This window comes from Pseudorasbora parva, chromosome 21, assembly GCF_024679245.1.
Source record: "Pseudorasbora parva isolate DD20220531a chromosome 21, ASM2467924v1, whole genome shotgun sequence".
NCBI classification, from domain to species: domain Eukaryota; kingdom Metazoa; phylum Chordata; class Actinopteri; order Cypriniformes; family Gobionidae; genus Pseudorasbora; species Pseudorasbora parva.
Genome location: NC_090192.1, coordinates 12,205,691 through 12,219,137, shown reverse-complemented (window position 1 = coordinate 12,219,137; position 13,447 = coordinate 12,205,691). Strand labels below are relative to the sequence as shown.

General features: G+C 38.3%; 1 protein-coding gene across 1 annotated transcript in view; it reads left to right on the top strand.

Annotated features, from left to right (window-relative positions):
- htra1b (HtrA serine peptidase 1b) overlaps nt 1-13,447 on the top strand; it is a 60,410-nt gene that overhangs the window by 23,287 nt on the left and 23,676 nt on the right. The window contains exon 3 of the mRNA XM_067429743.1: nt 523-727. Within this exon, the coding sequence (XP_067285844.1) occupies nt 523-727 (205 nt within the window). The remainder of the gene's footprint in view (nt 1-522; nt 728-13,447) is intronic.

The following is a 13,447-nucleotide window of genomic DNA, read 5'->3' as shown; positions in this document are numbered from 1 at the left end:
ACCTAAGATTGATTGACAAGGATGTTGTTCCAGGAATATTTTGCTTATGGTTAAATCATGTTGTGCAAGATGAAGGTCAAGACATTCAAAAAAAATAAAAATACAAAAATATGGCATGTCCCACAAAGTTTTATTCTATATATTATTGTAATAAGTATCTTATTGTATGTTTTTTCCACTTCATTGTTGACATGAATAGATTGTATCTCTCTTAAACATCATGATCATCTTCCCTATTGCATAAGACTCAGTTTGTGGAATGCAGAATACAGACAACCTCAATTTTAGGCTGTTGAAATTGTGCACTGCGGTGAAAAATCTGGAGGAGAACCATCATGTTTTCCACAAATCATTATTCAGAGGAAGTTCCTTCTTGGTCTCAAGTCTAGCTGGAAAATATAGTCAAATCAAAGATTTTGATTGACCATCATTTTTTGCTGTTATTTAGTGGAAAGTAGACATACTCTAAGAGGGTTTTTTGTCAAAATAATGTTCAAAAACCTCTAAAATGTTCTGCTTTAGAATGGCGTTCTCCAAGCGGGAAGTGGCAGTGGCCAGCGGCTCTGGTTTCGTGGTGTCTGAAGATGGTCTGATCGTAACCAATGCTCACGTGGTAGCCAACAAACATCGGGTGAAGGTTGAGCTAAAGACTGGCGCCACCTATGATGCCAAAATCAAAGACGTGGATGAGAAAGCAGACATCGCCCTCATCAAGATAGACGTTCCGGTAAGTACCTGTCCAGAAGGAGTTTTTTTGATAAAGTAAAAATGCAGAATGTTTCTTGTGAAGGTAGGTTTAGGGGCAGGGGCAGTGTAAGGGGATAGAATATACAGTTTGTACAGTATAAAATCGTTTACGCCTATTTAAAGTCCTCATAAAACATGGAAACACTGCATGTGTGTGTGTGCGTGCGTGCGTGTGTGTGAACTTATGAACCGAGAGATGCAATCATGCCCATAAGATTTCACATCACTCTCGCTGGTTCTTTCCCACTTTTCCCCACTTATAATTACTACTACTAGTGTTGACATCCATGTGTGTTCAACTCATAAATATAATCTTTCCAACATGACACCATATTTGTGTGACATACACTATGAGCACTCCAGATCAGTCACTTATGAGGTTCCATTTCAGGTAGAATGCTGACTTTTAAGACTACTTTTGTATCGGTGCTTTCAATATAACATGTCTAGACGGGTTTAATTAGCCTCTGAGATTGTTTCCACAATGAAATGTCTTCAGCAATGAATTCAAAAAATAAAATACAAAAAATCCTGCCTGACCCCGGAGACTGCCCCAACATCAGTATTATATCATACCATTTTTTGCCCGAGTATAGAAATTGAGCTTTTCTTGGCTTAGAGGATAATGACCTGGTTTTAAAGGAAGGCAATTCTGTATCAGGAAGAGAGACAGATCCAGATAAGCTGTGTTGAATTAATCCACTAAACAACCCTGGCTCCACACCCAGGCAAGGGCAGGAAACTTGCAGGAATTAGACCCTAGACACAAGGATTTCATTAGAGTTGTGTATATAACAGTAAATTACACTAACAACACAATATACACATTATGTTGAGAGGAGGTAACATACTAAAGTGAAAAATATTGCACATTTGTCATCAAAAGAAAATTATGTTAAAATGTAACTTTAAGCTTGCATAAGTAGACTGCAAAACAAGCCACATAAAGATGTTTACAATGTTTTCATAGTTAACAGTTGGATATTTTACATTTTAATATCTTATAATGCATTTTTGTGGTTATCCCTTGAAAAATATGATTACAGAATGAACACCACCAATTTTTTTTTTTATGGTGTGTTGGTAGTTATTTATAAAAGAAAAAAGAAAAAAACATTTATGAAAAGATGATTTTACAATTTGATTGTAAAACATGAACTGTATTTACAATACAATGCAGTCTCAAGCACCTTAATTATTTTCCCAAAAAATGGTTACACAATAAAAATATTACGTGTGAAATATATTTTTATAAAGAGTATTCTTGAAGTATTTTGGGGAGGAAAGGTACTTTGAGAAAAATGGTAACCTAAAAAATGTGCTTCATATGGTAACATCTAAATTAATTGACTAAATTTAAGGTTAAGATCAGGTAAAAATACAAACCCGATTCCAAACAAGTTGGGACACTGTACACATTTTGAAAAACAACAGAAGGCAATAATGTGGAAGCTTCAAATTTCAATATTTCATTCAGAATACAAAATAGATGACATATCAAATGTTTAAACTGAGAAAATGTATCATTTTAAGAAAAAATAAGTTAACTTTAATTTTCATGGCATCAACACATCTCAAAAAATTTGGGACAAGGCCATGCTTACCACTGTGTGGCATCCCCTCTTCTTTTTATAACAGTCGGCAAACGTCTGGGGACTGAGGAGACAAGTGGCTCAAGCTTAGAAATGTGAATTCTTCTCTAATTCGGGCTTCTAGTTAGTTGCTCAACTGTCTTAGGTCTTCTTTGTCGCATCTTCCTCTTTATCATGCGCCAAATGTTTTCTATGGGTGAAAGATCTGGACTGCAGGATGGCCATTTTAGGACCTGGATCCTTCTTCTACGCAGCCATGATGTTGTAAATGATGCAGTGTGTGGTCTGGCATTGTCATGTTGGAAAATACAAGGTCTTCCCTGAAAGAGACGACGTCTGGATGGGAGCATATGTTGTTCTAGAACTTGGATATACCTTTCAGTATTGATGGTGCCTTTCCAGATGTGTAAGCTGACCATTCAACACACACTCATGCAACCGCATACCATCAGAGATGTAGGCTTCTGAACTGAGCACTGATAATACTTGGGTTGTCCTTGTCCTCTAATGCTGGAGCTACACCCCTACTATTTTTCTCCCCCTGCTGGCCTCACTAACACCTCTACCAGCAGAAGCCTTGTTTTCCCAGTTGGTCTCCCATCCAGGTACTGGCCAGGCTCAGCCCTGCTTAGCTTCAGTGGGAAACCAGTCTTGGGCTACAGGGTGATATGGCTACAGGTGAATAAGGTGACATGTAATTGCAAAGTTACTTAAAGTAACTTTGCAATTTAGTAAACTTAGCAAAAAAGTAAAGATCTCATTGGCACATCATCTCTGCAGTGGTAAAGAAAAGGGGCATGTAGTTACAATTCAGATTTAACGTAAAATATACCAAGGACTGCAACACATTGAAAATGCCTATGCAGCAGTGACCTAGAAAGCTTATGACCACAAGTGACACTTGACTTACTTAACAATGTGAGTCGTGTTACTGTTGTATATGGTTTGGTAACATTTACTGGCTCTTGTACAGGCCGGCAGCAGTGCCACGTCTCTGTAATTCCTTCCCGGACTCTCATGCAAAACTCCCCCTTCCTCTCTGGCTCAGGTTCTGCTTAGTCACTGCCGTACTGTGAATAATTTATATTGGGTAACTGTCTCATATTCTTTTCAGCTTAAGTTTCATGCCAGACTTTGGTCGATTGGTTCATGTCTCTGCCGCCATTGAGAATTCCTTATCTGAATTTGTCTACATATTTAAAATGAATTGACAGGTCGGACATGAAAAACATTCAAGCTGTTTTTAAATATGCGGCAAGGTTGTTATGGCGACCACCTTGTTATCCTAGTTATTTTTGGACCGAAGTAATTTCCAAACTCATTACAAATTATTTGCAACGTCAAGAGGCTCTCAATGGATCCCTTCTCTGGGAAACCAAATCTGCCCTAGTTTCTGCACTTGCACCTGTTCTTTCTTTCTGTGTTTCTTGATCTAATCTGATTCTTTTTTTTTTTTAATTCTCACAAAATTAGCCAATTCCTCAAACCAGAGGCAGCCTTTGCAGCCTAAATCATCATCATTGCACATCCCCAAAACAGCCTGAGGGACTTGTTGACCTTGTCTTAAGATAAGGCTTGTTGGACTTCAGACCAGTATCTCACATCTGCATTTCAGCACCCAACAATGTGTTCATATTTATGTGTTTATATTAAAATGTTACAGTATCCATTAAGGCTGCATCAAGATCAGCATTACAGAAGCAGCATTGAATATATAGAGTTAAATTAGTTGAAATCAGCAGAAAATTTAGTGAAAATGCACCTCGAAATGTATGAACTCAGTCTTTGTTATATATGTTTTTATGAAGTCACATAAAATTATGGAGGGAATTGCTCATCTTTTGTTCGAAAAACTCCTTTTGTTGAGCTCAATGCAAGTTTCACCTGCATTTATAGGCACACAAAGTTCTATTCAGCACTGAATAGAATTTCAGTCTTTGATACCAAGAATGAAATATCTGAGACGCTTCCAATACTCATTTTATGAAGAATAGATAGACAATACCATCTCTCTCATCTCTCTGACAGCAAGTTGAGCTCACTCACCCATTTCATTTGCTCCTTGTGAATATTGTTGGTGTTACAAGGGCAAAATTTTGGCACGGGATTGCGCGTAATGTGAATCATTTTACCCATTCCCACAGATTTAAATATAAAGCCGCCTCTCAATACAAAATGTAGTTCTTTTTGCTTCTTATTGCACTTAAAAAGCCAAATAGACACAAAATAAATTCAAAATGCCTTGGAGTACTCCTGCAATATCTATATGACTGATGTCAAAATTGTGGCCAGTGCACTGTAAACCAGAATAAGCTGGCAAAACTCCAAAAATTTGAAGCAATCTGATTGCCTCAAAAAAATTACATTAAGAAATTTAAAGTTTAACTAAGCAGAACTTGTAGGTTTTTATTTTGTAATCATACATTTTAATTGCCTTGAACTTGAAATATTTGAGTAGGCTAATGCATAAAAACTAAAATATAATGAAATCTGTTTTTTTATTTTTTATTATTTATTATTTACCTTTTTCCTTGTAGTGTTTTGCCTTAAATACTGAAAATAAATTATTATGCCAAAAATGCTAGAAAAGCACAGTGAAACATATTTTATCACTGTACATTGTTATCAGCCATAGCATAAAAGTAATTATCGTATTGGCCACACATAATGTGCATCCCAAGTTATGCTGTGGCACAGGGCCTTATAAAAGGGAACAACTGGAAAACCAGACTGGTTTGTGAAGGGGGGCCCGGAAAAATGGAGGGTCTGTGATGGAGGTTTTGTAACAGGCCCAAAAATGTTGTCCCTGCTGCTTCTACAACCTGCTCCAGATACTGTATGTATGAAACAGATCATAACCTTCAATGAGAAAAGCATACCCTGCAGAAATGCAGAGGAAAACAGATGCCAGTGGAGCATGATAGTGCATGTTATTCTTTAAATTCCAGTTTGTATTACATAAAAACAGGTCTCGACAGGCCACATTAGGGTGAGAGGAGTGAGGAGAAATAACTGGTAAGGATGACTAACTCTGGATCCTCTTCATTTAGATCTGGGTCATGGTACTTCTAAAAGATCAATGTTTGTGTGTGAATGTTTAAAAGCAAGTCTATGTCTGTTTATAAGATCTGAGTAACAACGCAAACATAGGCAGGAGGGTCTGTGCGTCTGTACTGTATGTATTTCCACTCTAGGGCTGAGTACGCACGGCTGTCTTTATTCCACAGCTGCTCTTTTAGTCTGCCAAACACGTTGTTCGAAGATGAAATAGACAGATCTGTTAGATGGGTTGTTAGTGAAGTCATGCATATTCAGGAAGTTCTGGTTTACAGATTTCTATAGTATCAGAGGTGCACAAGAAGAATGACCATGTGCAAAACATGCTATATTCTCTAAAGCATTCCTGAACCATTTTTGGTTAAAGAGGTCCATGAAAGGTCTATTGTTTCCATGAAAGAGTGTACATGGTCTGCAACACATCTTAAAGGGTTACTTCAGCGATTAGCATGTGGCTTTGTAGTAGTATACTCCCCCCCCGTTGTTTTCAACCCGTGCATAGGGGATGGGAGATCGCACTCACAGCTCAGCTCGCAGCTGCAGGCATTCATGTAAACGGAGCTGCAGAGCAAAGTAAGTGTTACAACTTTCGAGCAATTCCTATAAACGTTAAGCTTCCAAAGACATGAACTGAACACGCGCAGTGAATGTTTGTCGCGAGCGCGTTCACAATTACCTCAGCTCTCATCATGAGAGCTCATTCAGATCATTCATCACGGTCAATGTAATCTGACTCCTGCTGCGCTTGTGCTGTGACACTCGCTCAGCGACTCACTCATAATGTTGAACAGACATGGTCAGTTTTTAATTGTACTGTCTGTTCTATAACTGAACTGATTTTATGAAAAGGAACGCGATTGGAAAGTGAGTGATCCAGTCACAGTAAACCAGTAGCGGTGGCTTTGGGAATGGCCTCATAGGGCAGCGAAGCATTCTGGAAATTGTTGTCTTTAATCCCCATGAGACAAAAATACATTTTCTGTCTTTTCTCAGTACAAGGCACCCAAATTCTAAAATAATTTCACATTTCTACTACATTAATGACCCAGTTAAAATACAGATTCATCTTCCCAGCGCTGAAGTACCCCTTTAAGTAGGTGGTACGTGTCAAAGTAACATCGACATAAGCTGTGTCTCATTTCGTTAAATTTCGAAGGCTGCATCCTCCGGAGGACACGTCCTGTGTAGGATGCAGTATACGGACTGTCCTCAGTCAGAATTAAACGAGACGTCCTTCGTAGGACACACAGGCAGGAAGTATCACGTTGCTATGCCAACAAGTTCAGCCTCGTTGCACTCTTACGCCAGTTTATATGAACGAAAATTATTTATAACTTGAAAATTACTATGAAATGTTTCTTGTCTTGACAGCAATGTACTGTTCTAAACGTTTAAAAAGCACTGAAGCGTTGTAATCCTGTTAACCACAACTATCTGTTTGAGGTAATAGAGCTTAAAAATAAAAACAAACTTGAACTTACATTTTAAACACCACACCTACGCTCCCATGTACATCTGGCAGTGGTTTTGTCATATAATATTAAAAAAAAATATTTATGACGGTTGTTAACGGCGACGCAAAGAATTATGGGTTATCTCCATCCGCGAAGGCTACACCTCATGCACACTCCGAATTCCTGTGAAAGAAGGACGCATTCGAAGGTTGCATTTGAAGTGTCCTACTCACTTTTTTTAAATGAGACGGCCTTATGACGTATGCACCCTTCAAATGCGACCTCCGGAGGACACAGCCTTCTGAAATGAGACACAGCTATAGATGGCAGGACTCAAGATTTCTCAGGAGAACATTACCTACCTAAAGCATCACACTGCCTCTGCTGGCTTGCCTTCTTCCCATAGTGCACCCTTGGTGCTGTGTGTTCCCAAGGTAAGTGACACACACTGATACTTCCTTGGACCACTTTTGATAGATACTTACCATTGCAGAATGGGAACACCCCACAAGACCTGCAGATCTGATCTGACTACAAGATCTGACTACAAAGGACAACAGTATATGCAAATGTAAAATCTAGTTTAAACAAATTACTAAATTACAACAGTTCTTATTTATGTTAGAGTAAAACCCTGAGCTACAAGTCACTGCTTTCTTCTTTTTACTATGAATGCTTGACCACAGCAGAAGGCTAGGTCTTGTCTCTTTTATCTGGGCCCTTTGTTTTTTCAGATTTTTTAGTTTGCGGGATATGTTCATTGATGTGGGTTATGCTTGCTATTAGTAGCTTCTTGTTATTAGAAGACTACATAAACAGAAGAACAAGCCTGACAGTAGTCTGTGCTTTATAATTTACTACAGTCTCAGGAAAGCCCCTGTCATTAAGGAGTCCCAAAACGGCAGCTGAGCTGTACAGCCTTCTGCAGTTGTTTTTAACCCTGATGGGATGTTTGATGACAGCCTCAGCATGCACATTTCTCTATTTAACTCTTCTTCTTTTTTTTTTTACATGTCTGCATTTATGTAATTTTCTATTTTAACTCTGTGCCATGGAGGCAAGCTATAGGGAGTGCGAGTAAACCTCCCATGACGCTCTCACGGTTCGAATCCTGCTCAGAGCGGGTTGAGTAAGATCAGTTGCATTTGGTGCCATGACCCATATAGGAGTGAAGAGCTGTGTGAGTAAACCTCACTCCCCGGCCTCAAGAAGCTAGCTATAGTGACTGCGGTCTTTAATGTCCTTGTTAGCGCCTTAATCCCGCTCAAAGCGGGTTGACTAGGACTGGTTGCATTTGGTGCCGTGACCCAGGTGGGAGTGAGGCTCCCCGGCCTCAAGAGGAGCTAACAACTGATGCTGTTTAGTCATAGTTACATAACTGCAGTTACTCTTAAATGTCTGAATACATTGCATTAAGCACACAATATAGAATCAAGATGTACACTGTACAAATTATATGTAAAATTTACAGTAATTTGTCACCGTGTCCTAATTTTAAACATAGCATAGGCTAATTTTTCAAGCAAGATATTTCTTTAAGAGTAGGTTTGATATACGAACCAACTACATATCTCCAATAAAAATCACTACCACAACTATTTATTAAAAGTAGTAATATATATTGCAAAGTTAAGTCTGAAGTTCTAGCATCTAGTTTGCAGATGTTAGTCACTTAATATATTAGTACAATGAAATTTGAACATTTAAAGTGTGGTCAAGTGTCTAAATACTTTTTTGAGGCCACTAAAAAATTAGTCTGGGTTAGTTGACTGGATCCAACTTAATTTGGGACTGATTGTTCTGTCTGGAATTCCCCACAAAGTTCATTTGGGAAGCCCTGCTGGAAAAATTCCTCTCAATAACAAGAAATTAATGTCAATGCACTGAATCGATAATTTGTAGATGATCTTTGCTCAGTTGCAAAGCCACCATGCTATCCTGGCACTGTTGAAACTTGTCTTGTGTTTTTCACAATTTGCTCTAAACAGGCACCATTAGTGGAAATCTGACTTTGAGGTACGGTTTTCTAAAATCTGGGTCATTTTTTTAAAGGATGGTGCCCATGTAATGCAAAAGTCTTGTTCAGACACATCTTCCTGACTCATCAGAGCAAAGAAAGAGAGCCCTTCAATGTCTCACTGCTGGCAATCAATTGCTCACAAATGAGGGTAAATATTTTGTGAGTAAACAGCAGCTGGATTTGTCTTTGAATTCTTTTTATGTATGTACTTTTCCAGTGGTTAATGCATACCACAAAACTAGTCCGCAAACATTCATGTTGGCAGATTTGTACCCAAAGCTGATCGATGCCAGTTCAAAGACATGGAGTACAAGGAGTCTTGGCATCCCTCAGGGTATTTAGGAGATGAAGTCTGGCAGTCTGGCAGTAATGCAGTCGTCATTCATCCTGGGTTGTTTCAGCACATATTTGAAAGGGTTTGGTCTTGTCTTCCAAGAAAGCAGTCTTGCTGCCTTTTTTTCCATGATGGGGCAAGACACCAGAATTGGGTCAGACTCCTTATTGCAAAGACAAATATATTTGTCATTCAAAAAATTTGATAAATGGATGATTATGAGCTATGTTTTTTAAATGTCACAATGAATTTATGAACTAGATGACAATATTTTTTTCATTTTTATTGTTATTCGTAATCTCTTCCTGGAATTGTCTGGCATTCGCATCCACTTTATCAGAATGATGGGGCCTGACTGTTTGCGATTTAAGTTGTGAAAGTGATGCTAAAAGCTAAGACTTGGCATAAACAGTTCCTGTCTGTCAATATACAGGAGCCAAAGTCAGAAATGTCTAAACAATCAGTTTGACCTATGTAAGGGTGACTGTGTGACTTTGGAAACACCAGCTCAATAGAATCTGATTCACGGTTGCTACGGAACAGGAAGAACCAGTCAAAGATTCCTGCTCTTTCTGGCAGAACAGGAGTTTTAGAGAGGATGTTTTGGGCTCAGATGGGATTGATTTGCTCTAGAATGGAGGTTTTGAGCATATCATTCATATCATGTGTCTTTAACAATTGAATTAATTGCAGAAGAGCTTTTATGTTTATGGATAAAGTTAGGCTCAAGAAAGGATATTGCATAGCTATTTTTCCCTATTTTTAACCAATTATCCATTGAGGCCATGCTAAAATTTCATTGAGATGGTCAGATTATGTTAAGACATGGAGAATTACATTGAAATGGAAATGCTTTTCTTATCATCTTTATGGATAGGTTGAGAGAACTTCTTTAGCATTAAAACAACTCCTGTTTTACGTGTTTTTTTTTTATTTATTTATAGGTTATACATAACATCCCTTGGATGTTTCAGACAGCATAGCATCTGTGAACATATCTACTTGTATCTGTTGTTCAAATTGGTTGCATCTTTTGTTGTAGCTAGTGCACTAATCAATCAAAATACTAGGCATTTTCACTCACCTTTAAAGGAACACTCCACTTTTTTTGAAAATAGGCTCATTTTCCAAGTCCCTCAGAGTTAGTTAAACAGTTGAGTTTTACCGTTTTTGAATCCATTCAGCTGATCTCATTATCTGGCGGTAGCACTTTTAGAATATCTTAGCATACATCATTGAATCGGATTAGACTATTAGCATCACACTCAAAAACGACCAAAGACTTCACTATATTTTCCTATTTAAAACTTGACTCTTCTGTAGTTACATCATGTACCAAGACCAACAGAAAATGAAAAGTTGAATTTTTTTTTAAGACCGATATAGCTAGGAACAATTTTCTGTGTAATATCACTGTGCTGCCTAACCCATGGTACGGCAGCAAAGTTCCCTGATTATTACGCAGGAATGAGAGATTAGTTCCTATCTATAATCGGTCTAAAAATCTAAAATGTTCATTTTCCGTTGGTCTTTGTACACAATGGCCCTCATTTATCAAAAGTGCGTACACCAAATTTCCAGCGTACACCTTGCGTACACCCAAACCCACGGTGACTTTGAGATTTATCAATATGGACGTTGGCGTACGGCACGCTCAAATCCTACGCCAGCTCAGGAGGTGGTGTACGCACGTTTGAGTTAGTGGAAAATGCGCAGAAAAACAATTCCTAACACCACAAAACGCACTGACAAGATATGCTATATGACCCACTGTTAAAAACCACAACAACAACATTTAGTGTTTATTTTTGTGCAACATGAACGTCAATGTTTAATTTGTGTGACTTTACCAGAGCGTTTGATCTGTAGGCATATGTATTCCTCCAGTCGCGAGCCTGTGCGCTTTATCTGACGTTTCAGGCCCGCCTGGCCCGGCAGCTGCGCACGCACTGGGACTAAAATAATTCAGACTGACAAAATAATAAAAATGGCCTTCTTCTTTTAAATAATAATAAAATCAATAAAAACGGCATTCTTCTTCTAAATAACAAGCGTCATTAAGAATAATAATCATAATAATAAGAAGAAGAATCTTACAAATTGTCATGTAATTATTAATGTGAATGAATCTTACTCCACAATACATCATCACTATTGTACACCCCAATACATGTGCCGTGATACGAAATTAAATGCTAATTGATTCAAAACGTGCTGTAAAATAATGCATTGTGATGGTAATTTATCATTCAAACAGCTATTTAAACTGCTGGAGTGCGCGTCTCAACCCCCACACTAACAGTAGCTACTCGTAATTTGGGTCCATATTTTGTTTTTGTGAGCGCCTTTAATCCCACTCTTTAAACTCCCAAATAAAACAATTTCGGGTTTTTTTTTCCACTTCCCTGGTGATGGTCTCGATGGGCGCGTCTCAATCATCTCAATAGTTCAGTAGTCAGGACACTGATCAGGGAGTCAGCCCATTGACTTATGTCCTAATCAGTGCCCTGACTAAGTGGACTAAAGAGATGATTGAGCACGCCCGATCTCCACGTCGGAGAAGTTTCGTTTCTTTGCCGTCTTCTGTTTGTCCATGGCGTAAAATGAGGGCGTGCGGGAGGCGGAGACTTGAATATATAGGGGCGTGTTATTCTAATGACGATCGTTTTCAGCCGTGGGATTTATCAAGGGCAAGTATTGCGTACACCTGAATTGCAGAGGTGCGCACAGTTTCATAAATCAGGCGGTGAGAGGAGTGTAAGCATAATCTTACACCAACATATACACCCGTTTCTACGCAAGATTGATAAATGAGGGCCAATGTAACTACAGAATAGTAAAGTTTTAAATTGGAAAAATATTATCTTTGAAAAAATGAAGTCTTTGGTCATTTTTGAGCGTGATGCTAATGGTCTAATCCGATTCAATTATGTATGCCAAGCTATGCTAAAAGTGCTACCGCCAGATACAGAGATCGGCTGAATCGATTCAAAAATGGTAAAACTCAACTGTTTAACTCTAAGGGACCTGGATAATGAGCCTATTTTCAAAAAAAGTGGAGTGTTCCTTTAATGTCACTGTTTCGAAATGGGTCCCAGTTTCTGAATGTATTAAAAGATAGGGTACGAAAATGCAACAAATGCATTTCTAGACATTTTATTTTCCAGTTTATTATGAGTTTAAACACCCATACAACAAATGACATCCCGTTGGGAGCTGACTAGCATAATACTAAAGGAAAAGTAAAGAAATTTGTATGCAAAGTTCAACACAGCATTTTAATGTTTAAAAAAAGTATCTCAGCTGTTTGTATCTTTTAAATTATGCTGATGATTACATTACTGGTCTAACATAAAAATTAAGTATAATATATGTTATATAATACTGTATTATATATAATCTAATTTGTATAATACTTTTCAGTTTTCAAATGATAAAAAGTGTAATCCGGATGTTTATGTAATGAAGTGGTGTCCAGGAAATGTTTTTATGTCAATGGAAGGTGTCAGTTCTGTTTTTGTATTTTTTTTATTTACTGTATAGAGTAGTGTAGGAGTGTTGTAAACAGTGGGTTAATATAAATAAAGTACAGATTTTTTTTATTTATTTTTATTTGCACTCAAGAACAGTGCATAGAGAGCTTTATTGAATGGGTGTCCATGGCCAAACAACTGTATCCAAGCCTTACATCATCAAGTGCAATGCAAAACATCAGATGCAGTGGTGTAAACTAAAGCACGCCGCCACTAAACTCAGAGCAGTGGGACGTGTTCTCTGGAGTGACAAATCACACTTATCTGTCTGACAATTCAATGGACGAGTCTGGGTTTGGCATTTGCCAGGAGAACAGTATTTGTCTTATTGATTGAGGTGTGGGTTTGTTTTTTAGGGGTTAGCTAGGCCCCTTAGTTCCAGTGAAAGGAACTCTTAATGCGTCAGCATACCAATACATTTTGGACAATTTCATGCTCCCAACATTGTGGGGATGGCCCCTTCCTGTTCCAACATGACTGCGCACCAGTGCATAAAGCAAGGTCCATAAAGATTTTGGTGTGGAGGAAATTGGCTGGCCTGCACAGAGTCCTGACCTTAACCCGACAGAACACATTTAGGATAAGCTTAGATCTTAGAGCGAAGATCATAAATCTTGCCTAGGGCCTCCAAGTGTCTAGAACCAGCCTGGCCAGCGCCATGCTCCACTGTTTGAGCTTCAGGGAATTAAAATCTAGATAAAATGAAATTT